The 26,478-nt window shown below is 43.9% G+C and overlaps 1 protein-coding gene across 16 annotated transcripts in view; it reads right to left on the reverse strand.

Annotated features, from left to right (window-relative positions):
* Nucleotides 1-26,478, reverse strand: part of MGAT5 (alpha-1,6-mannosylglycoprotein 6-beta-N-acetylglucosaminyltransferase) — a 390,386-nt gene that overhangs the window by 103,644 nt on the left and 260,264 nt on the right. For all 16 annotated transcript variants that reach the window (XM_006062941.4, XM_006062939.4, XM_044936151.2 and 13 more), the window contains one exon: nt 10,783-10,916. In XM_006062941.4, the coding sequence (XP_006063003.1) occupies nt 10,783-10,916 (134 nt within the window). The remainder of the gene's footprint in view (nt 1-10,782; nt 10,917-26,478) is intronic.

Genomic DNA, 26,478 nt, shown 5'->3' on the forward strand with positions numbered 1-26,478 from the left:
ACATACTAAGAGCAGTTAAATCTTCTTATGAAATAAAATGGCAGTTCTCCAAACAACTATTTCCAATTTTGCATTAATTTAAATTAAGTCCAAATCAACGAAATTAGTGAGCTTGATGATGACACAGTTTCTAGAATGAGATTTTATCAGACTCAGAAGAGAGACTTTCAAGATTTATTTCTGGTTGTTTAAAGCAGCTGTACTCTTTCTCCCAGAGAGATCTGACTGGACGTCCAAATCTATGCCACAGACAAACCGGGGCTGCTGTAGTCAGTGGGCCTGGAGGAGCTGGTCTCCGGGGCTCTGAAGGACACAGGTAAATAATCACTGATCTCATCCAGGACTCAGCAAACCTTCTCTATAAAAGGACAGGCAGCAAATATTTTAGACTTTGTGTGAGCATGTATGCTCTCTGTCATATATCCCTTTGCTTTTACTTGTTATTCATTGTATTTTTTACAACTTTAAAAATGTAAAAACCATTTCTAGCTTCAGGCCAAAGGCCCACAGGTCCTGTTAACTTTGATTTAATTTTTAACAGCCTTATTGAGGTATGATTGGTGTATAATAAACTGCATTTTTTGTTTGTTTGTTTTTTTAAACTCCTACCCATAGCCAGGTGTGTTTTTTAAAGCGATATAACAGTTTCTGGCAACATTGTAACAATGAACATTTTCTCTCCCAGATGCTTGGCTTCTGAGGCATCTTGTACAGATGTATTCAAAAAGCCTGCTCCTTCCACATGGTCATCTGTTCAAATGTTTGCCCCTCCTCCAAGGAAAAAAAGTGGCACATATCTAAAGTGTGCAATTTGTAAGTGCTGACATATGGATATAACTCGGACCCATCACCACCCTCAAGACAGCAGACATGCCCACCTCTCTCACCCCTCCTCCGGGCAACCAGCCATCTGCCTTCCATCCCCATGTATCAGTTTGCGTTTTCTAGAGTTTTATATGGAGAAGGCAATGGCACCCCACTCCAGTACTCTTGCCTGGAAAATCCCATGGACGGAGGAGCCTGGTGGGCTGCAGTCCATGGGGTCGCTAAGAGTCGGGCATGACTGAGAGATTCACTTTCATTTTTCACTTTCATGCATTGGAGAAGGAAATGGCAACCCACTGCAGTGTTCTTGCCTGGAGAATCCCAGGGATGGGGGAGCCTGGTGGGCTGCCGTCTATGGGGTCGCACAGAGTTGGACATGACTGAAGTGGCTTAGCAGCAGCAGCAGCAGCAGCAGCGTTTTATATTCAAAGACTCATATAGTATAGACTCTTTCTCATGTTTGATTCTCCCACTCAGTGTCATTATTTTAAGGTCTGCCATGTTGCTGTGTATATCAATAATTCAATCTTCTTCATTCATGTTGTGTAGTCGCTCAGTCACATGCGACTGTTTGCGACCCCAGGGACTGTAGCCCACCAGGCTCCTCTATCCATGGGATTTCCCAGGCAAGAATAGTGGAGTGGGTTGCCATTTCCTCCTCCAGGGGATCTTCCCAACCTAGGGATTGAACTCATATCTCACTGCATTGGCAGGCAGATTCTCTACCACTGAGCCACCAGGGGAGAAGAAAGGAAAAGGAAGCTGGAAGTGCTACTCAAAGAATCCCACAGATAGTCCAGCCTCTTCCCAGGCTCTCTCACTGCTAATTTCACCAGAGCTTTTGAAAAAAAAAAAAAAAAAATTTTTTTTTTTGACTGTGCAGTGCAGCATGAGGGATCTTAGGCCCCTGACCAAGGATTGAACCCACATCCCCTACAGTGGAATCACAGAGTCTTAACCATTGGACCACCAGAGAAGTCCCTTGAAAACCTCTTGACACCTCTCGATGGTCTGAGGAACTTGCACAACTACCTCCATTCCTTTCCCCTTAAATCCCTCCTTCCGGTGTCCCTCAGGCCAGAGAGACTTGGAATCTTCCAAGTCATACATACCCTAAATTGCACAGATAAATCAATGTGAAAAGAAATCAAAAGGAGATTGATTCATTCATCCAGTAGGTACTGCGTGCCTATGGTGTGCCAGGCACTGTGCTGGGTAGAATAATATCAATAATGATTCCTGTCCCCAAACTGCTTCATTTCTTAGCAATCAAGAAGAGACTGACAGAAAAAGATAAGTATATGATCACAAAATGATTTACATAAAAAGTAGGGGAGAGGATGCTGTGTTCGAGATGGGGAGCGGTGACATTTGGTTGAGAGCACACACATGGGACACGATGGCCCTAGGAGGTGAGGGCTGGGGCAAGCCGGGGCAGGGAGCAGCCCTGCAGAGCCTGAATCCCCACGGAAACTGGATTTCACAGGACACAATGTGCTCCAAGTTTACGATGAAGACATTGCAGGGACTCGAGGCGAGGAGGAACACAGTCCAATTTATATTTTTAAAAAGATCACATGGGCCGCTACTGTGTGGAGACCAGATTAGAAAGGCCAGGAAGTTAGAACAGAGAAGGGAAAGGCTGGGGCACATTTCTGTCGGTAGCTGTAGGGATCTATATCCTGGATGATGAATTACATGTTCAGAAACTGTTTTTGTTCTCCCTCATTTGCACATTCGTTTTGAATGGCTGTTATCACATACCGACGTTTAAAGATTATTACAGATTAAAGGCAATATCATCTCATTCTAATGCACTGCCAAGTTTTCCAGGAAATGCCTCAGAGACAGAACTTCAACTTTTAGTTGATTTATCAGAAACTTGAATATGGGGTAAACATTGAATGTGAGAAGCAACCGTGGTAGTGTTACATTTTTATTGAAAAATTGGCAGTTCTGTGGGATATCTGTTTGGAAATTTCATCATTTAATAATTTAAATGTAATAATAAAACTATATTACAAGAAAAAAAAAATCACCCTACTCCCTGCACCCTGGGTCCTGTGGGTACTGTTCAGTGTCATTTTAGGGGAAGCTTTAAAACCATAGTCTTTTATAAAGAACAGACTCATGGTTGTTAAGGGGGAGCAGGGGTTGGGGAAGGATGGAGTAGGAGGTTGGGGTTAGCAGATGCAAGCTGTTATGTACAGGATGGATAGACAAAAAGGTCCTACTGTAGAGCACAGGGAACTATATTCAATATCCTACCTAAAACATACTGGAAAAGAATATGAAAAAGAATGTGTATTTATATATATATACACACATACATATATATATAATTGAATCACTTTGTTGTACAGAAGAAACTAACACTTAACTATACTTAACAAAATCAACTACACTTAATAAAAATAATAATAAAAAGTGCACAGTCTTTGTCAGCGAGATAAAAAGGAACTTTCCAAATTCGGATGAGACTATCTGACTTTGGTTGCTGCCAGGCAGGCTAGGGCTGGGGCAAGTCAGGCCCCCGGTTCTGCAGCCAGAAACAATTGAACGTGCTCAAATCAGGTATATTTACTCTGCAGAACTGGCTGTGAAGCTGTTGCTGACTGTGTGTGGTAAGCACCCAGGAGCAATGGTTTACCTGTTAATGTTTGCCCAGTGCACCAATATCACCCACGCTTCCTGGTTTCTGAATCCTGCTTGAAGCACGGACTCCCTCTGCTCAAGCTCCTGGTGCAAGTGGCAGCCAGGAGGCATGTTTCCTAGCGGGGGGCTGGAACATTGACCTGGCTCTGGATTGGTCCTGCCATGGGCCATGCCCCTCCATCTCCCTGAGCTGGTTTCTGTGCTAGAAAGCAAGCTGGCGAAGGAAGTGACCGCTGATACCTCAGATGGAGTCACCATGCACTCTCTAAATAATGGCTGTGAAAGGCCCAGTTCACATCAGTTCAGTTCAGTCACTCAGTCATGTCCAACTCTTTGCAACCCCGTGAATCCACAGCACATCAGGCCTCCCTGTCCATCACCAGCTCCTGGAGTTCACCCAAACTCAAGTCCATCAAGCCGGTGATGCCATCCAGCCATCTCATCTTCTGTTGTTCCCTTCTCTTCTTGCCCCCAGTCCCTCCCGGCATCAGGGTCTTTTCCAATGAGTCAACTCTTCACATGAGGTGGCCAAAGTATTGGAGTTTCAGCTTCAGCATCAGTCCTTCCAATGAACACCCAGGACTGATCTCCTTTAGGATGGACTGGTTGGATCTCCTTGCAGTCCAAGGGACTCTCAAGAGTCTTCTCCAACACCACAGTTGAGAAGTGTAAACCCTGCACTAATACTAGGCCCTCTTTCAGTATAGCGTTGGGGCTTCCCTTGTGGCTCAGCTGGTAAAGAATTCGCCTGCAGTGAGGGAGACCTGAGTCTGACCCCTGGGTTGGGATGATCCCCCAAAGAAGGGAAAGGCTACCCACTCCAGTATTCTGGCCTGGAGAATTCCATGGACTGTATAGTCCATGGGGTCTCAAAGAGTTGGACACAACCGAGCGACTTTCAGTTTCACTTATTATCACGTTAGTTATTGAATAAGTGGTAGCCTTTGCTGACTGCCTACTATCAAGAGATGTCAGGCCCAGGGCTGGGGACTCCGTCTTTACAGTAACACAGATCTTAGTAAAGTCACACTTTGTTTTCCATGGATTGCTTATCCATCAGCCTTAATTACACAGAACATAACCAAGAATCCTCAAACAGCTAAAAAGATGTGATGAGATCCATGACAGGACTGTTGGCCAAATGTGTCCTTCAAGACAGACTCAGTTTACAAAGGACATGGTGTAGTTCAGAGGTCAACAAACTTTTCTATAAGGGGCCAGATAATAAACAGTTTAGGCTTTGATTGTCACACAGTGTCTATTGCAACTATACCACTCTGCCACTTTAGTGCAAAAGCAGCCATAGGCAATGGGCAGGTGTAGCTATGGCCTTTTTTTTAATAGTTGGTTTACAGTATCTTGTTAGTTTTTGTGTATAGCAAATGATTCAGTTACAACTCTATATTTTTTCTTTTTCATATTCTTTTCCATATGGGACTCACAATTTCTTTTTTTTTTTTTTTTTAATTTCTTCCTCTTTTTTCTTCGCACATCACCAGGAATGTGGGATCCTAGCTTCCTGAGCAGAGATCAAACCTGTGTCCCCTGTGCTGGAAGGGAAGAGCCCCAACCAGAACGAGCTATGCTCTAGTAAAATTTCATTTACAAAAACAGATTTGGCTCCAGGGCCAGAGTTTGCCAACAGAGTTTAAAAACTGGAATCTGAATATCTGAGAGCAGGTTTGTAAACGCAGTTCCTTAAAAGTCCTACCCTGAAGCCCAGCTCCTCCACGAGCTCACATTGCCATCAGTTCTCATTATGTTTCCGATCTGACCCCAATAATTATGTTAATAATAGCAAACATTTAGACTTACACTGTGCCAGGCCCTTTTCTAAGCACTTTACATACATTACCCACATTTAATCACTGAAGAAACCCTATTGTCGTCATTCCCATGAAAAAGGATGCCAAGTCAAGTTAAGCAACTTACCTTGGGGTGTAGAGGCAGGATTTAAACCCTGCCGTCTGGCTCCACATCAGTGTTCTTGACCACTATGCCCTACTGCCTGGCAGGTACCAACTGTACACATCAGGATGACAGATGACTAGGCAGGTACTGAGCTTTCTACCTCCTCGGAGAGTCCACTGTTGACCATAGGCTCGCCCCACTTGAAGGGGTCAGGCACCAGAGACTGGCAGGAGCAACACTTTGTCATTGTGCTTACTGGGAAGTAAGGCTGGGGGCTAGTGGAACGAGTAACTAGCATGGGTAAAAAGTAACATGAGAGCTGGCAGCCTGACAGGAGGAGCAGGAAGGCCAAAGTAAAGAGGAAAAGGAATTATTTATTCACGGATTGGCCAACTACTCAGGGCCAAGCACTCTGCACAACCCCAAACACCCAAGGCCTTGTGCTTTGATCAGCCTCTCACCCAGGGGCTTGTGTGAAATGCAGGATCTCGGCCCTGCCCCAGAAGGTCTGAATCAGAGTGAGCATCTTCTACAAGGTCTCATGTGGTTCCCTTGCACTCAAGGCTGAGAAGCCCTGCCCTACACGGCAGTTGTTACTGCTCGCATTTCCCGGGTCACGCATCTAAGGCTCGAAGAGGTTAATTACTTCCCACACTGGTGGGCTGCAGGCTTATGTCTGAACTCCAGCTTGTTGTTTAGGGGCTATGCCTGTTTCTTGGAGGGGCTCAAAGCAAGTTCAAGACATTTACTTCAGCAGAAAATGTGTATCAAGAAGTAATACAAATATCATGGTATGTAACATGTTGACCTACCATCAATAGAAAAATTGATGTGGATCAATAGATGCAATTGTGCTCAGGATGAATTGTTAAGAAACATGAAAACGAAAAATTCAGTTAAGCAAGTTTCAATGACTTAATTTCTACAATTTTCAAAATCTCTTACTTTTAAGAAACTACCTTAGTTTTTACTCCCTGATGACTTAAGGTAATAGGAAGCTGAAGGACTCTGAATTCAGACACACAGGACAGATGTCCCTCTTTCTAGGCACAAGTATTAGCTGATGACAATGACCAGACTGCCCCATAGATAGATGAGGACAATCTAAAATTGTGGGTTCTTCGGCTAAGAAACAGGTTTGTACTTGGGATCAGGCTTTTGCAATCTCATGTGATGCTAAGGGTCTTGAGTAATGATGCTTTCTAAGTAGGCGTCTTTGGGATTCTGGACTCAAGACAGCAAGGTCCTCTCTCTCCCAGTCGCCTCTCCACTATGTATTATAACATCAGGAGAGGACCAAAGGGTAACTCCACCATGAATTAGGGAAGAGCTGAAGAGTTAGTCCACTCCTCCTTTGCCTGCATTTTTAACAATAAGGCACAGAAACAACCCAGAATACTACAAGGGAACACAATGAGATAGAGATGTATGATCCAGAAAAAGAAAGCTTCCAGGACTTCCTTGGTGGTCCAGTAGGTAAGAATCTGCCTGCCAATGCTGGGGACACAGGTTCAATCCCTGGCCAAGGAAGATTCCACTTGCTGAGGGGCAATTAAGCCCATGTTCCACAACTACTGAGCCTGCACTCTAAAGTCTGAGAGCCGCCAACTACCGATTCATTGCACCTACAGCCTGTGCTCTGCAATAAGACAAGCCACTACAGTGAGAAATCCGTGCACCACAACTAGAGAGCAGCCCCTGTTGGCCACAACCAGAGAAATGCCCACATACAGCTGCAAAGACCCAGCACAACCAATAAATAAATAAATAAAATTTAAAACTGCACATGCTCAAGCACACACACACGCAAAGAAAGCTTCCAGGAGCTCTAGCAGCTACTTTCTCTTTCTTTGTCTCCAGGCTGCATGGGTGGTTTCTGCCTGTCTGCCTTCCTACCTGCCCCCAGCACCCCCACCCTTCACCCCCGACCCCTGCCAAGGCACCCCACAGCTCTCAGAGTGGGACCTCTCCCCCACTGTGGTTCTGCCCCCGTCATCCTCTCGACAGCACCCTCTCCCTTTCTAAACTGGTCCTGCTTCCTCCTCGCTGGCCTCCTGGAAGGCTTCTGCCTTGGCCTCATCACAACACTGGACACATTCTTTCAGTTTCTGTCCCCATGGGTCACTGCCCCTCTAATTTCCAACGTCAAGTGAAGAATCCCATCGATCCAGTGTGGCTTTCTGAGCCAGAGTCAGGGCAGCCAACTACTGAAGAGCCTTGGGGCTGCCTCAGGCCAGAGGACAACTCCCCGGGCCAATCATCCCAGGGTGGAGGGCTGATGGGGCAGCATTCCCTAATCACATGCCGCGGAAGGTGGGGAGTATGTGGAGTAGGAGTAATAGCCTCGCAGCTATCTTCAGAGTTTCAGTGAGTCTAGAATCTCAGGGTGAGCGAGGACCTCCTGAGTCATCGGGTCCAAACCAGTGCCTGCCCACAAGCACTCACTGCAGTCCCCAACCCCCCAGGATTGACGGCGTCACTTCCCTTCTCAGCAATGCTGGGTGGGAGGAGAGAAAGGGACAAGGGATGGGAAAACAATTCACTGACCTTCCTGCTGAAGTCAGTGTTGAACACGACTCTGGAAACATGACTGTAAGAACACTGCACTTAAAGGGTGTGTCTGATTTCTATGAACATCCACTAGGCACTACAGGATGGGGAAGATTTGAAAGAGGAAGCTAAGTTCTCATATACTGTGCCGTGTTCAAAAGCCTGAGAAGATGTCCTGAACTTATGTGAAAACTTTAGGGTATTTTTCATCTTTTGGGGCCTTTAGCCTCAAAGAATGTTGGGGAGTTATAATGCATTAAAAGGGAAACAATGTCCCAGATTTTTGGCACTCAAATTCTAAAGTAGACACACTGCTACTCCATTTTTTGTAATACTTCCAGCACATGGGAGGTCAGGTAACCTGTGGAGTTTTGGAGGAATTTCCAAATCACACCCCAAATCTCTTGGCCAACATGGTTAGTGGTTTAGGATTCTGATTGGCATCACGGAAATCATCCTTTTAGTGGCAGTATTACTTTGTCCAAGGTGGCTGAAAAGCTTTCAGAACCAATTGACTGTTTTGTTTTTCTAGGGCTAGATGGCTCAGTCATGTTTGACTCTTTGCAACCCCATGGATTGTAGCTCGCCAGGCTCCTCTGTCCATGGGATTCTCTGGGCAAGAATACTGGATACTGGAGTGGGCTGCCATGCCTTTCTCCAGGGGATCTTCCCACCCAGAGATTGAACCCGTGTCTCCTGAGTCTCCTGCATTGGCAGTTGTATTTTTTTTTTTTTTTTAACCACTGAGTCACATGGGGTCGCTAAGAGTCAGACACGACTGAGCGATTTCACTTTGACTTTTCACTTTCATGCATTGGAGAAGGAAATGGCAACCCACTCCAGTATTCTTGCCTTGAGAGTCCCAGGGATGGGGGAGCCTGGTGGACTGCCGTCTATGGGGTCGCACAGAGTTGGACACGACTGAAGCGACTTAGCAGCAGCAGCTGGGAAGACCCTTGTGAAACTGAAAAAGCTGCCAGAAGCACCTAGGAGGAAGCTGCACTTGGGTCCAAAACCAATGTAGTTTCAAGTTCACGTGGACATACAAACTACCTTTTTTTTGAGCAGGTACAGGAGGGAGAAGGGAGTTACTATTTTTTTTTTTTTTAAGAGTTCAAGTCTTACTAAAACCAGCTTTGAAAGTCTTAAAACTAATACTACAATCCACTTATTTTACAATGAAGCAGACAATGACAATATCCAATGTGCACTTTTAAACCCAAGTTCACCTGAATGGCAGCTGAAAAATGCTCGATTCATAAGGGGCTGATTTTGACACAAAGGAAACAAAGCTGTATACATTCAGGGGAACATCTTAAGTAACCATTTATAATCTCAGCTGATTTTATTTTACTCCTGAGGAGCTGAAAAATGCTCCATTCACAAAGGGCTGATTTTAACACAAAGGAAACAAAGATGTATACATTCAGGGGAACATCTTAAGTAATCATTTATAATCTCAGCTGATTTTATTTTACTTGAGAGGAGAACACATGGAATAATATATTAGAAAATAAATCTTGTTAACCAGCCCTAGTTTCTCAACCTCGGCACTATTGACATTTTGTGACAGGTATTTCTTTGCTGTGGGGCTGTTCTGTGCACTCTTGGGTGGTTCAGCAGCATCCCTGACCTCTACCCAGTAGACGCCAGGGGTCCCTACCCTCTGTCAAGACAACCAAAATTGTCCCTAGACATTGCCCGATGTCCCCACCGGAGAACCACTATACTAAACCAAAGCAGGATTCTAGCTGTTTACAGCAAAGGCAGTTATCTGGAAATAAATTAGCTTCCCTGGAAATAGGCCGACGTGTTGTCCCTTCCACATAGTTAGCACTTAGAACTGAAGAGGGGGTGGTAGTACTTTCTCTTTTCTGAACACGAGGTCAGATAACCAAGAGCAAGGGAATCTTCTTTGTGTACATCACGTGTGCTCCCTCAGCGGTCAGACTTCCAGCTTCCTGAGTAAGGGAGACATGGGACCAGGAGACCACAGTCCCTGATCATTCCAGAAAGCGAATAACTTTTATGTTTAGGAAGACACATATTTTCCAAGTCCTGGAGACTGTTCTGTCTTGTACAAACATATCTTCCAAAAAAACTCGCAACATCTACATGCTAAGAAAGACTTTCCTTTGCATGCCATGTGGACAGGTCACACCCCCAATCCATTTCTTTTTTTTATCGTATCTTTTTCAGACGGGGCCTGGAAATCACCCAGGAGAACCAAGGGGCCCCCAAGGGCCCAACAATCCAACGTTCTTGGAAAACTTGGCTCAGCCTGTGGCCAAGAATGCTGCTTCAACCAAGATGTCCTCAAGTAAACTGTCTGCCATCAGCCCAGGCAGGCATCTCCCTTCCCTGGTTAGTTGAGTACTGACCACACTAGTGACCAAAGCCAAGAGGATGTGAGGGCCAACGCCCTCCCCAGGCAAAGGAGGCTGCCTCCCCTTATGAACCATTTCACAGAAGGCACAGGAAATGAGTCACTTGGCAAAGGGTTTCCCTGTGCAATGCCTTGCTCCAGAAATGCATGCAGCTTCTGAGGGGCCCGGGCTTCCAGGAGCAAGCCTAGGATGGGAGAGGAGCCGACACATGTCACTTTCAACATGCAAAGGATGAGGGGCCCTGTGGGGCAGCCACCATACAGATGAGCAGGTACAGCTTTGATCAGACACCCAAATACCCATCGGTCCAAATCCCTGCATGCTCTTGTTTATTTCTAAGCAGACCCTGTTAAGCTGTGGGCACTTGGCTTGATTATTCCCTGGATCAAAGCTGAATTAAATTACACAGCAAGTTTCTTTTGAGAGCGAGAGGCATGCACACAGGCCGACTCACTTTCCAGAAGCTGTCCACTTTGCCGTACACGAGTGACTGGTTCTGCCTCTTGATTTCGTTGATGTGGTGGATGTCGCTGGAGTTCAAGTGCTGCTCGACCACAAAGCCCAGGAAGCTGTTGTCTGGAGTGTGAGCTGGTGTGGAGAGGACGGGACATGGCAGTTAAAATTCAATCAGCAGGAACAAACACCAACCATTACCAATTTCACTCAAGCTGTCGCAAGCATAATTAAATGTTTTCATGTTACCTCGTTCTTTCTTACCTGGGAGGGGGTTCAAGGGAGTGGCCTGCTCCCAACCAGCCCCAACTCCACCTTCACATAGAACTAATTCTCTCCAGGATGGATTAACCCAAGCCCAACCCTGCTTTTCTCAGTGGAAAGTCCATCTATTTAAAAACCATTCAGCTGCGAACTCCCCTCCATCCTGTCTCCTCAGCACAAAGACACTGGTTCCCGACAGAAATGCCCTCATCCAGGTTATACTAACTAGTGGCTGGAAACCTGGAGGGAGCGGGGCTGAGTCCACGATCCCAAACAAGGTCAGCAGACCCTGCACACTCTCCTCCAACTCCAACCGTACTCACCGTCCAGTGAACCAGGCAACATCACCCACACTCTGCACCGCCTCTAAGAATCATTCACTAATGAAAGATGTAATTCTGAATGGATGAATGGAATGAAGACAGAATAAAAGGTGAAGCTCACCAGGCTGTGAACCACTTCTGAAAAGCCAACCAACCTAAGAAAGCATGTCTAGTCTCCAAGATAGACAACTCTGGAAGAGAAAAGGCATGTTCCTCTGGATCATTCATCATTTGAATTCTACAACTTCTCTATTTTTTTTCATTTATTTATTCTTTTCTTTTTTGGGCCACACCACGTGTGGGATAATCTTAGTTCCCCAACCAGGTATCAAACCCTGCATTGGAAGTGCAGAGTCTTAACCACTGGACTGCTAAAGAAGTCCCTAAAACTTCTCTGTTTTAACACCTGACAAAGAGAGAAAGCAAGCCCATACCCTTCGCAAACATTTCTCTCTCGTGTCCATAATTTTAAAAAGGAATTTCACCAGAAGGCAACCATCAGAAAACAGTCTCTCTCGGGGAAACAGAGACCCTTCTCTCTTCTCCAAACCTCTGGCAACAGAACCCTGCAGAAGATGACAACCCAGCAGAGGCCCCACCACAGGAAAAGCAACTGCTTGGCTTGACTTTGACTTGAACAGAACTAAAAATAACTTAAATGGAGAGAGACTGAATATTTAATAAAATCTACACAGCGACACTCCCACCCTATTCGGTCATAGGTGGGTGGCTGACAACCCACAACCGGAGGCAGAAGTTGCTTCCCGTGTCTTGCTTTGGTTTTCTCAGGAGTTTCCCAGGCAGGAAGAGGGCACAGAAGCCCTTTAAGATGCTCCAGGGACCTGAAGGCCCAGGTCCGCCTCAGGCACCCGCAAGAAGATGAACGAGGGAGCTGGGCAGAGAGCCCTGAGCCGTGGACGTGAAGAAGCTGCATAAATACTTGTGATCACCAGCCTGTCTCCTAGGCTGCTGCTTAATGGGGGTGACAGAACGAGGAGATAATAGGGTTGTGACTGGGGAGTTGTGTGCGGTCTGGCCAATCTGTTATTTCATTTCTGCGTTTTTGAACAAGTGCCCAGAGGCAATGGCAATGGCTGCAGTTGGCTGGAAAGTAAATTACTGAATAAATTCTACTGCCAACAAGAGGCAATGGTCGCTTTTTTATTTCTCCCCCTTTTGGAAGAGCTGGAAGAGGGGGTTTGAAGGGGTTTAGGGGAGGGGCAGAGAGCCTGTGTGCATTTGAAATGTTGATAAGGCAGTTTAAAAAAAAAATCTCTTTCTAAAACTTTTGATCCATTGTAGAAATTCTGAAATAGAATCTGATGCTTTAAACTTTGAAATTGTGGTTTTGTCTTCAGAAAATGTATGTGGTGACTAAGCTCCATGCTTTAGATATTTGTTTCTGCAGTTCCGTTATCTAATCTCTAGGTGGGCCTGTTTTAAAAAATGAAATAATCTAGCATCTAAAACACTTAACAGGTTAGAAAAATAGATCAGGTACTAAGGTGCTTCAAAAAGAAAATGATCATGAAGACCCAAGAAGAAAAAAAAAAATTGTCTCTTTATATTTCTGTGTCAAAGATTCCCCACAGCTTGAACAATAAGAGGGAGGGGAAGTAAACAATCTACTCAAAAAAACTTGTGGGGAATGGTGGGCTTTTACTATTTTATGACTGGCCATTTGGTATTAAACTAACTTGGACACTGTATGAAGAAAGAATTACACACACAAGCTCTCCTCTGAAGTTTTCATCCACACACCTTACTTCAACTCTTCTCTTGTCCCCAGGTATACACTTGGGGACTGACAACCTGCAGGAGCCATTTAAGCAGCTCAGGTGAGACTTAAGGAGAAATACGGTAGCACTTACAAACACACTGCCACACTTCACGAGCGCCAGGCAGATCAGCCATGTCTCTTTCCAGGCCACAGTGGACCTGTCCCGGGACATTGAGAGTCTGCAACATGAGCAGATGCTCGCCTGAGATTTGCCCAGCAGGGGACTTGGAAGTAACCACAGAGCAGGTATGCCTGGCCTCCAAGGAGCTGGGTGTCTGCCTGGTGACAAGCCCTTCAAGAGCCTCCATCTGACACAAGCCTCCTTCCTGAAGCTGCATATAGTAAACCACAAGCCACAAGTGCAGGCTGAAGGATCTGCAAGGACCTTTCTGTGGAGACCTACCCTCAGGCCAAGCTTTGTTTTTTGCTTTGCTTTCAGAAGGGAACACAAACTTCAGCTGTGTTGGGAGGGGTTCAAAGGGAGGGTATTAACATTTCAAGGTAAATCAAAGAAATCCCATCATAAATGAGACACAGGAAATCCTGTACTTTTGGAAATCACTCCATCCTAGGAGGTAAACAAATAAGATTAAAAAAAAAAAATAGCTGACAATCTGAGCACTTTATAGTGATCATTTCATTATATCTTCACAAAAACCTTATAACATATTTGTACAGATGAGAAAACAGAGAGAGTCACTTAAACTATCCAAGTGGACATGCCAGGAAGTGGCAACATTGGGATTCAGAGTCAGACCAGCTGTTCCCAGAATCCAGCCTTCTTAAAGCACTTTAATACACAGCTTCAGACGCCAAGTATCTTATTTTCTGGACTCTGTGAACCGTAATGGTAAACACGCTTTATAAGAAAATAATCTTATAAGGCAGACCAGGATATACATGAAGGAACAATCAAGTATAAATATATATATGGAGTCTTCAGAATTGATGCTTTCTAATTGTGCTGGAGAAGACTCTTGACAGTCCCTTGGACAGCAAGGAGATCCAACCAGTCCATCCTAAAGGAGATCAGTCCTGAATATTCATTGGAAGGACTGATGCTGAAGCTGAAACTCCAGTACTTTGGCTACCTGATGCAAAGAGCTGACTCCCTAGAAAAGACCCTGACGCTGGGAAAGATTGAGGGCAGGAGGAGAAGGGAGTGACAGAGGATGAGACGGTTGGATGGCATCACTGACTCCATGGACATGAGTTTGAGCAAATTCTGGGAGAAAGCAAAGGACAGGGAAGCCTGGTGTGCTGCAGTCCATGGGGTTATAAAGAGTCAGACATGATGCAGCAACTGAACAACAACAATATGGAGTCTTTCCTCAGTTTCTTGAGCAACTTATGTTATATGTATATGGAACCGAGCTGATTTTTTCTATGCAGCAACTGGAAGGGACATTGTTTCTGAGCTGACTCCCGCAACGATTTTTTTAAAGATTTACTGTTAGTTTGAAAAGTGAAAGTGTCAGTCGCTCAGTGGTATCCAACTCTTTGTGACCCCATGGACTGTAGCCCACAAGGTTCCTCTGTCCATGGGATTCTCCAGGCAAGAATACTGGAGTGGGTTGCCATTCCCTTCTCCAGGGGATCTTCCTGACTTGACACACATTTTAGAGGACTCTTTCTGCGAACCAATTTTATGTGCTAGGTATTGAGGAATTAAAACATAAAGATGAGTTTCTGCCTTCATGAAGCTTACCAACTACTTAATAAAAGAGGGATAGATACACCATATTCACCAGGCAGTTATAATGGCCTCTTTGGAAATGTAATTCACAATTTTTATCAGGTCAAACTAAGCCTTCTTTCAATGGCATAAATTCTCCCAGGTCTGATTTTTCAAACAGTCAGTTCTAAACATCTCTAAGAAGTACAAAATTCATTCTAACAGATGTCTGCCAGCCTCCAACTGCAGCTGGCCCTGCAGCTTTGGGGACCCCCATGCCACCTGGTCACCAAGGGCAGAAATTGCAGGGCCAGCTGGCCTCCCTCTGCAGCCCCACAGCCAGTCAGTCACCAAGTCCAGGGGATGTCAGCTTCTGAAAACCCATCATCTCCTTCTCTCCTCTTCACCTACCTAGTTATGACCTCATCAAGTCCTGTCAAAACTTCGATACGTTTTTCTTTTCTTTAAATAGAAACATAGTCTCAGTGTATGACTTTTCTCAGACAAGAGAGAATGATAGAAGGAAAGAAAGATGTCACCCATCAATTTTACCACCTAGAAATAACTACTATTAGGCTCCTTTTTTTCTAGACTCATGGAGCCTTTTTAATCCTCAAACCAAAATTGGATCTTACTGCACCTACTCTTTTGTGAATTTCTCTTCTCACTTACACAATGTGCCATAGGCATCTTTCTAGGGGTAATAACCACAGCCCATCACAGCTTGTTAAAGCGGCACAGTGCTTCAGCCCCTGGACTCTCCCCATTAGATGGAATGCCCCTAGTTCTGGTCTGCCAGCATCGCTGTGTGGAACTAACTGCCCTTCCCAACCAGCCATGCAATTCTGTTCCATTCAGATGGCCTGAACTGGTGCCAGTCCTGATCCCTTGTCTCCCCAGCTCCCCATGCCTCCAAGGATGGGCACTGGACCAAGAGAACTCTACCTGACCATGGCTCAGTTGAAAGACGGGTTTATAACCCAAGTTCCATCTGTCATGGTTGCTCCATGATGAGTGGCAGCTACTTTTGGGGTCAAGATCTTTCTGCTACAGTCACTGAGCTGGCAGGGCAGACATCCTGAGCTGTAAATGCCTTCTCTGTGTCTGTGAGAGGACAGCCTGCCTGAGAATAACGCCAAGACAGAGAAATGCTAAGGCGAAATAGGTAGAGACTGAAGAGATCCTCCAAGCCTGAATCCAGCTCTGCCTAAAGCCAGTTTCCTCCCATCAGGAAGCTTCTACAAGTCTCTTATCCTTATCCATCAGAGGGCAGACAGAGCAAAAACCACAATCAGAGAAAACTAATCAAACTGATCACGTGGATCACAGCCTTGTCTAAATCAATGAAACTATGAGTCATGCCATGTAGGGCCACCCAAGTGGGATGAATCATGGTGGAGAGTTCTGACAAAATGTGGTCCACTCAAGAAAGGAATGGGAAACCACTTCAGTTTTCTTGCCTTGAGAACCCCATGAACAGTATGAAAAGGCAAAAAGATATGACACCAAAAGATGAACTCCCCAGGTCGGCAGGTGCCCAATATGCTACTGAAGAAGAGGCTGAGCCAAAGCAAAAACAACGCCCAGCTGTGGATGTGACTGATGATAGAAGTAAAGTCCAATGCTGTAAAGAACAATATTGCATAGGAACTTGGAATGTTAGGTCCATGAATCAAGGCAAATTGGAAGTGGTCAAACAAATGATGGCAAGAGTGAACATCGACATTTTAGTATTCAGTGAACTAAAATGGATCAGAATGGGCAAATTTAATTCAGAGTATCATTACCTTTACTACTGTGGGCAAGAATCCCTTAGAAGAAATGGAGTAGCCATCATAGTCAACAAAAGAGTCTGAAATGCAGTACTTGGGTGCAGTCTCAAAAACGACAGAATGATCTCTGTTCGTCTCCATGGCAAACCTTTCAATATCACAGTCATCCAAGTTTATGCTCCAACCACTAATGCCAAAGAAGCTGAAGTTGCATGGTTCTATGAAGACCTACAAGACCTTCTAGAACTAACACTAAAAAAACACACAAAAAAATCCTTTTCATTATAGGGGACTGGAATGCAAAAGTAGGAAGTCAATAGATACCTGGAGTAATAGGCAAGCTTGGCCTTGGGAGTACTAAAGGAAGCAGGGCAAAGGCTAACAGAGTTTTGCCAGGAGAATTAACTGGCCATAATAACACCCTCTTCCAACAACACAAGAGACAACTCTACACATGGACATCACCAGATGGTCAATACCAAAATCAGATTGTTTATATTTTTGCAACTGAAGATGGAGAAGCTCTATACAGTCAGCAAAAACAAGACTGGGAGCTGACTGTGATTCAGATCATGAACTCCTTACTGGCAAATTCAGACTTAAATTGAAGAAAGTAGGGAAAACCACTAGGCAATTCAGGTATGACCTAAATCAAATCCCTTACAATTATACAGTGGAAGTGACAAACAGATTCGAGAGATTAGATCTGATAGACAGAGTGCCTGAAGAACTATGGACAGAGGTTTGTAACACTGTATTGGAGGCAGTGACTCTAACTACCCCCAAGAAAAAGAAATGCAAAAAGGCAAAGTGGTTGTCTGAGGAGGACTTACAAACAGCTGAGAAAAGAAGACAAGAGAAAGGCAAAGGAGAAAAGCAAAGATATATCTATCTGAATGCAGAGTTCCAAAGAAGAGCAAGAAGAAATAAGAAAGCCTTCCTCAGTGATCAATGCAAAGAAATAGAGGAAAACAACAGAATGGAAAAGTCTAGAGATCCCTTTAAGGAAATCAGAGACACCAAGGGAACATTTCATGCAAAGACAGGCACAATACAGGACAGAAATGGTATAGACCTAACTGAAGCAGAAGATATTAAGAAGAGGTGGCAAGAATACACAGAAGAACTGTACAGAAAGATCTTCACGACCGAGATAACCAAGATGGAGTGATTACTCTTCTAGAGCCAGACATCCTGGAGTGCAAACCCAAGTGGGCCTTAGGAAGAATATGAACAAAGCTAGTGAAGGTGATGGAATTCCAGCTAAGCTATTTCAAATTCTAAAAGATAATGCTGTGAAAATGCTGCACTCAATATGCTAGCCAATTTGGAAAACTCAGCAGTGGCACAGGACTGGAAAAGGTCAGTTTTCATTCTAATCCCAAAGAAAGGCAATGCCAAAGAATGTTCAAACTACTGCAAACTGCACTCATTTTACAAGCTAGCAAAGTAATGCTGAAAATAGTCCAAGCTAGGCTTCAACAGTATGTGAGCCGAGAACTTCCAGATGTTCAAGCTGAAATTAGAAAAGGCAGAGGAACCAAAGATCACATTGCCAACATCCGTTGGATCACAGAAAAGGCAAGAGAATTTCAGAAAAACATCTACTTCTGCTTCATGGATTATGCTAAAGCTTTTGACTGTGTGGATCACAACAAACTGTGGAAAATTCTTAATGAAATAGGAATACCAGACCACCTTACCTGCCTCAAGAGAAATCTGTATGCAGGTCAAGAAGCAACAGTTAGAACCAGACATGGGACAATGGACTGGCACCAAATTAGGAAAGGAGTACGTCAAGGCTGTATATTGTCATCCTGTTTATTTAACTTATATGCAGAGTACATCATGAGAAATGCCAGGCTACATGAAGTACAAGTTGGAATGAAGACTGCCAGGAGAAATATCAATAATCTCAGATATACATACAATACCACCCTTAGACAGAGAGCAAAGAGGAACTAAAGAGCTTCTTGATGAAAGTGAAAGAAGACAGAGAAAAAGCTCACTTAAAACTCAACATTGAAAAAACAAAGATCATGGCATTCGGTCCCATCACTTCATGGCAAATAGATGGGGAAACAATGAAAACAGTGACAGACTTAATTTTCTTGGGCTCAAAAATCACTGCAGATGTGATTGCAGCCATGAAATTAAAAGATGCTTGCTCCTTGGAAGAAAAGCTATGACCAACCTAGACAGCATATTAAAAAGCAGAGACATTACTTTGCCAACAAAGGTCCATATAGTCAGAGCTGTGGTTTCTCCAGTAGTCATGTAAGGATATGAGAGTTGGATCATAAAGAAAGCTGAGCACCAAAGAATTGATGCTTTTGAATTGTGGTGTTGGAGAAGAATCTTGAGAGTTCCTTGGACTGCAAGGAGATCAAACCAGTCAATCCTAAAGGAAATCAATCCTGAATATTCATTGGAAGCACTGATGCTGACGCCCTAATACTCTGGCCACCTGATGCGAAGAACTGACTCATTAGGAAAGACCCTGATGCTGGGAAAGATTGAAAGCAGGAAGAGAAGGGGACGACAGAGCATGAGATGGTTGGGTGGCGTCACCGAATCGATGGACATGAGTTTGAGCAAGCTCTGGGAGTTGGTGATGGACAGGGAAGCCTGGTGTGCTACAGTCCATAAGGTCGCAAAGAATCAGACACGACTGAGTGACTATAACTGACTGAACTGAAAGCCAGTTTCAATTCTCAGCATCACAATTGCCAGTGACAAGCACCAACAAACCCTTGAGAAATTCTACGACACCCTACCACACTTAGGATTTTTTCCAATTTTTGACTGTCTCGATCAACAAATATTGAACATCACTGCACCCTGGTAATTTCTGCAGTGGATTTCCAAGTAGTCTCCATATCTCCAGCCTTGGCCCCTTCATTTCTTTCTCACTGTCCCCTAACTCCAGTTCATGTTCTCTGTTGCCTGACAAGGTATTCTTTGAAACAAGTATGTGACTATGATAGTTTTCTGCTGAAAAGCTTCGCTTCCTTCAGGGGGAAGCAGGGCCCAGCATTTGTATCATTTCAGGTCACCCTTCTGTAGGCCCCTCTGCTCCATGATGACCTACTTGGGGCTTTTAATGCCATGTTTCCCCATCTTATTTCCTGCTGGCATGTGTCTGGCACGTCTATCACTTCTGCTTCCCTTTAAGTCTCAGCTCTCATCACCTCTCAGGTGAAGCGTTTCCTGACTCTCTAAGACTGAGGTAAGTAACTTTCTTCTTAGATCAGGAAGAGTTAGAGTTCTTGTCACACATCACTATTTCTTCTTATGGCTATATACTCCTTGAGGACTGAGTCATATTTTGTGTGTCTCTGACTCTTGGGGGCTCAGAGCATAGTAGGCATTGAGAAAATATTTTTTGTTTGCACGAATGATTAAGCTTGTTGATTAATGATGAATGTTTAATTACCTGGTGTGGCTGACTTCATAGGCAGAGCTCCATTATTAGGCAGCAGAGGCCATGCTGCCTGAACCATTTCCAGCAGCACATTCTTTGTACACAAGCTCCCAAACCAAAGCCCATTCTTCTCAAGATTCATCATTATTGAAGGTAGCTCACCACCCTATCCTAGAACCTCGCTCAGGCCTGGTATAGTACAGGTGTTCAATGAATATTTATTAAATAGATAAATGAGCATATCTTTTTTTAAAATCTAGGTCACAAAGTGTTGGGAAGAAGGGAAACAAATCAGTCATTTGGGCTTTTAAAATTCTAACATCACAAGTTTCGAAATATCCTCATTCATTCAACATTCAGCACATTTACTGAGCACTTACTATGGACCAGGCAACAGCTTAGGAGTTAAAGATGGACCAGTGAACAGCATAAGCATGGATGAAACTCCCCTCATTGAGGAGAAAGAAAGTAAATAAGTAAACAGAGTAATTCAGTGAAATACATAAAAATAAACACAACTCATTTGGTGACCAGTATTGAACTCTAGTTATTATGTCATGCTGCAATATCTAAAGGTTAAGTATTCTTTTATGCAAAAAAGAAAAAGTTGGATTGATGGATGGGGAGAAGATAAACATATGGATGCACAGGTCATGGAACAAATACAGCAAACTGTTACCTGCAGAGTCCAGGCTGTGGGATTCCATTGTACATTTCTCCCCACCCCCCTCCACTTTCAAAATATTTCGCAAATTTCATAACAAAACGGGGAAGAATATTGGCTGCCCGGCATTCACAATATTGATGCTGATTCTGATGATGATGAAACTGACATGACAGAAAAAACTCCATCAAAAAAATAAAGTTACATCACACAAGAAGCAATCTGATTTTAAAAACTGTACATAGTGATGTGACGTTTCAAATTTCACCAAAACTGATGTTTTTTCCCCAAATGGTAGTGATGCTAGGCTCTTTGAGAGATAGGAGGCTGGATATAGGCTGGGGAAACTATTATGTTCAGTTGAGTTGAAAAGGATGAGCATCTGAACTGTTGACAGAAGGCACACCAGAGTAAATTTTTCAAGTGTCAAAAAGCAATTTAGGAGGGAATGGACCCCTTAGAAGAACATCATTCCTGAAGGCTGAGACTCAGACTGAAGGAACTGCAAGGCTGATCCTATTACTCACTGGTCTGCACAGAAGTAAAAGGCAAGAGCCCTCCTGATCCAAGTTAAAGGCCAAAAAGGCCGTCTGAATCACAAATAGCTCCTCTGCTTGTCAGCCTCTAAAAATAAAGTCGTACATGGAAGCAATGCATCCTTGGCTGAAGCCAGCATGTTCGTCATTTGTATGAAATGAAACTAGCTTGTTTCTAAAATTCCTGTTTTGTCAGGCAAAAGTTTTGGTCTACAAGCCACTATTCTGACTCAGCTGCAAGCCCCAAGTCCCTGGAGAAACTGAGTTAGAATGTCAGCGACAACAACCATCAGTAAGACTTCAACAACTCTTGAAAACCTAACCGTGTGAATAAATTCTGTGGGAAGACAAGGGAGAGTAACCTGAGGTCACTTGCTTCAAGAAGCTTCTGTACTCTCAGATTTTTTTTTTTTTAATTTAAGTATTGTAGAATTACAATGTTGTGTGAGTTTCTGCTGTATAGCCAAGTGATTCTCATCCCATCTCAATGAGATGAGGTTGAGATGGTTGGATGGCATCACCCACACGATAGAAATGAGTTTGAGTGGGCTCCAGGAGTTGGTGATGGACAGGGAGGCCTGGCTTGCTGCAGTCCACGGAGTAGCAAAGAGTCGGACATGACTGAATGACTGAACTAAACTGAGCCAAGTGATTCAGTTATGTATATATACATATATATTCTTTTTCATATTCTTTTCCATTATGGTTATTAATATCCTGTAATGGTTATTACAGGATATTAAATATAGTTCCCTGTGCTATATAGTGTAATCTTAAGATTTGTACATTTGTACCTTCCTTATTTTTCCCTACATTGTTGCATGGTCTAAAAACAGAACAGACATGATCATTCAATTTAATTAAATCAGTAAGTATTTTCTGAATGCCTACTATGTGCCAGATAGTCTTCAAAGTGTTGGAGTCTCAGCGATGGAAAAAATAGACAAAACTCGTACCAACACTATCAGAATCCGGCAGAGGAAGAGAAAATTAACAGAAGTCTGTGAAGTATAAATGCTGCATGGTAAAGCAATTAGAGGAAAAGAAAGCAGGGAAGGGGTGTAAGAAGTTGCAGAGAAAAGAGTTGCATTTTAAAAAGGGGAAGGGGGTCAGGATTAGTCTCATTGAAGTGACATTTGAGCCACAGACCCAATTAAAGGGAACAATGTTTGGAAGATAGAGCAATCAATGCAAAGGTCCTAGAGTAGGAGTGTGTCTGGCCCACCTAAAAAACAATAAGGATGCTAGAGAGAAGTGAGTAAGAGAGCATGGAGTAAAAGATGAGGCCAGGGGAGTAGCGGGGCCAGACCCCTTCAGGCCTTGAGGCTACTGGGGTGACTCATCTTCCCCTCCAGTGAGAGGCTACGTCACTGTGGAAATAGGAGGGTCAGGATGTGACTGACATTTTAATTAACTCCATTCTGTGGTTGCGTCTATCTGTTCTTTATTCATTAATTCAACACACATTGATCACCTATGATATTGCTTCAGATGTGGAAGACTCAGCAGTGATGATGCTCGTGGAGACCACAAGGTGCGATCCGGGCTGGCACATGGGAGTGGGGAGGACACGGGGCAGGAGAGTGTGGCTCAGGGCGGGAAGGCTTTCCAGAGGACAGCACCTCCCTGGAGGGTGCGCAGGGTGAGGGGGAGGCACAGGGCTCCCAGACAAAGGAACAGCGCCTGCGATGGCCTGGTGTTGTCCTGGGGGACACCTAAAAGCCGAGAAGAGGCAGGACGACATCAAAGAGGCCAGCGGGGCTGAGGTAGGATAGCAAAAGGAAAGGGGGTGGAGGTGAAACCGGGAGGCGTTAATGCCTCCAGAGCCCCTCCACTCTGTTCCTCACTCAACTACCACAGCTTCCAAATTTCCACATGTGCCAACAAATACTGAACATCCCCCAGCCTGTACTACATGACACGAGCAGCCAGAAGGCAAATTCTCAAAAATTACTTAAGTAAAAATAATGTAAACAAGACTTTGCCTCAACTGGAAATATTCTAGGACAGTGATATGAACAGTGAGGTTGCTAAAACAGACTAATAAATGTTACTGAAACTTTTCAATGACAGGAGGTAAATACACACCTGAGATGCAATTTGCCTGAAACCAGGAATGAGGACTCTGGTAATTTCTGCTATTGCTACCTTCAGTCATAGTCTCCACAACAAGAGAGGAAGATAATGCAATTAGATGAAGATGTTTTATCACTGCTCATGTTTTCACATTAGCCAGAAGAAGCTGTGAATGAGGGCATCACGCAGATAACCAGAACATTATCCAAACACGGGAGAATTCAAAATGCAAGACACCAACTTCAGGGTTTTATTTTCTCTTGTAAATGGTATAGGCAGATGACTTCTCCATTTGATTTTTCTGTGTGGGCAGATTTCTTTCATTCCTTTACTGGGGTATAATGCACCTTGTTTGGGACTGAGAAAAACAAGAGCATGCCTTCAGGAGCTTAGTAAAAGCAGTATAGACAGCAGATTAAAGGCTATTGACTGAAATAATGCCTAAATATAGGGTCAAGTCCCTAGCAAGTCCATAAAAAGCAACTATTAATTCTCAACAAGAAATAGCAAAAGTATCCCCACATAAATCAAAGTCTACTTGGCAGACTACAAAAAACAGCCCTGGAAACACTAGTTTAAAAATATAGGATTCATATATACGTATTCATGGATTCATATATATGTATGGCTGAGCCCCTTTGCTGTTCACCTAAAGCTGTCACAACATTGTTAACTGGCTATACCCCAGTACAAAATAAAAAGTTAAAAAAAAAAGTAGAACCTTGAAGACTTCCCTGGAGGTCTAGTGATTGAGACTCCACCCTTTCACTTACAAGAAGCATGGGTTCAGTTCCTGGTTGGGGAACTAAGATCCCACATGCCAAGAGGTATGGCCAAAGAAAAAGTACAACCTTGAAAAAAACTTTTGATGCATTAAGTGGAAAATTAATGGGGAAAAAAAGGAGACACAAAATTATAGTATGCATGTTACAATGCTGTAAAAATGTACCCCTCAAAAAAGATAATAATGCTTATATTAGGGTATGGGAACCTTCTTCCAAGGGGAGGCTTTCCCTGTTTTTGTGATAAGGTTATTATTATTACTATTATTTTATTTGATTAGAAATATGTAGGGAATCATACTTCAAGAGAAAAAATAAAATCCTGCTATTGGGGTGATCTAAAGGAGGCAAAGGTGGTGAGGAATCATAGGGGCACCTTCAGAGAGCAGCAGGCTGTTGGGTGAGCCCAGGTTCAGATGAAGGGCAGTGGTGGGGAGAGAAGACGGAGGATTCGAGAGCTATGCTATGGACTCTGAATCCAACCCCAAGGGCAAAGGGAAGGCACTGTCTGTAAGGAGGAACAACCTGATCCAAGCTGAGCTTTTCCGAGCTGGCTCTGGGGCAGGAAGAGGGTCTCAGGGTCCAGTTCAGAAGCCACGCTCAAAGCCATACTAGCGTATGGACAAGAGGGAAAAGCAGGAACAAGAGGCCTGCCCTGAGGGAGTAGGAACCACACTTCTCAGCTCAGCTTCCTGGGGGAAAAAACCATCATTCAAAGATCTAATTAAATGCCCTTACTATTCTCTGACCATTTGGTTTGCCCCTATAGAAGCTGTGTAGGAAGGTGCTGGGAATAGTCTATGCTCATAAAAATGCTCAAAGGCAAACAGAATACATGAAGATAGTTCTCTGAAATTCTGAGATTTGGGGCAAAACAGTAAAGAAAAGCCAGCCTTTCCAACTTGTAGAAACTCTACCAACTTGGTGAGGAAATGAGCTAGAGGAGAAATATAAGCAGCCTCAAAGTGAGGTGTGCTCTCTGAATCTTCAACAGTATCTATCTGACCAGGAGCATCTGTCTCACTTCTCTGCTCCTAAAGATGCTTCAGCGATGGTGGGTGTGTTTTACTCTCTCCTTATCCTCCTGCTGGGCCCTTTCTAACCAGCCTTTCCCACCCTCCCCCTGCACTCCATACCTGCCAAACACCCAAGGCAGCTGGAGTTGATGACAATGATTTTACAAGTACAACATTATTTCTGTGGTCTCCAAACTTCTCCCTGTGCAACCATCCCATGAGGAGAGAACAATCTAAATACATCCACAGTGTATGGGCACACTTGTTCAGCAGCTTAGTTGGTGTCCAACTGTCTGTGGCCCCATGGACTGCAGCATACTAGGCTTCCCTGTACTTCACCACCTCCCGGAGTTTGCTTAAACTCATGTTTATTGAGTCAGTGAGCCATTCAACCATCTCATTCTCTGTCACCCCCTTCTCCTCCTGCTCTCAATCTTTCCCAGCATCAAGGTCTTTTCCAATGAGTTGGCTCTTTGCATCATGTGGCCAAAGTATTGGGGCTTCGGCATCAGTCTTTCCGATGAATTTTCAGGGTTGCTTTACTTCAGTTATGTAAAGATTACTATCAGCCCATCTTCTAAGTACTAGTAAATGTTTCACTTTTTTTTTTTTTAATTGACAAGACATAGGTAAACTTTTGACACTTTTATCTTCTATTCAAAGGAATGGTTCCCCACACCCCACCCCCTCCGCTTCAGGTTGTGAGAACAGCCACATATACCCAAAGGGCGGGGGATGGAAGGTTCTGTGGGAACAACGGGGTTAGACTGGATCTGGCCCCTTTGTCATGTGGGAAGGGAAGGACCCTCTCTAAGGGGTGCAGCCAAATTCTCTGTGGGCAGGCTCTGGAGGTTGGGTGGAGCAGGGAGGCACTGCTTTTTTTCTACAAGTTCTCCAACCTCAGGCACATCCTCAACAAGATCAAGGTTCCCAACTGCTTCGTTTCCCTGTTTCCCCCATTCAAGACTGCCTCTGACATAAGGATGTTTTCCATCAACCTGTTCACTGATGGATTTTGCCATCACTGAAAATCCCTGCCTTGCTCCACTGTCTTATTAAGAGTTGTAAGACATTGATATTCTAATTTTTCATTCCTTTTGCATTTATTAGCTGTGATTTCTCCATAATTAACAATGTTCTCTCATCAACTATCTGATTATCTTCAAATACAATTTGTCCTAGGAAAGCAGGATCAAAACTGGATTCTTTCCCTTTATTTTTCAGGGTCATGAAGTGGGTGTCCTAGCAACTCCTAAAGGTGATCAATTGATTTTGTGGGTTTTTCTTGCTTGGACTATCATTCTGGACTCATGGATAATTTTCTGTTGGTTTGATTCCCTCCACTGCAGTCATTATTCTTTTTTTTTTTTTTTTTTTTAATTTAT

The sequence above is a fragment of the Bubalus bubalis genome, chromosome 2 (genome assembly GCF_019923935.1).
Source record: "Bubalus bubalis isolate 160015118507 breed Murrah chromosome 2, NDDB_SH_1, whole genome shotgun sequence".
Classification (NCBI taxonomy): Eukaryota; Metazoa; Chordata; class Mammalia; order Artiodactyla; family Bovidae; genus Bubalus; species Bubalus bubalis.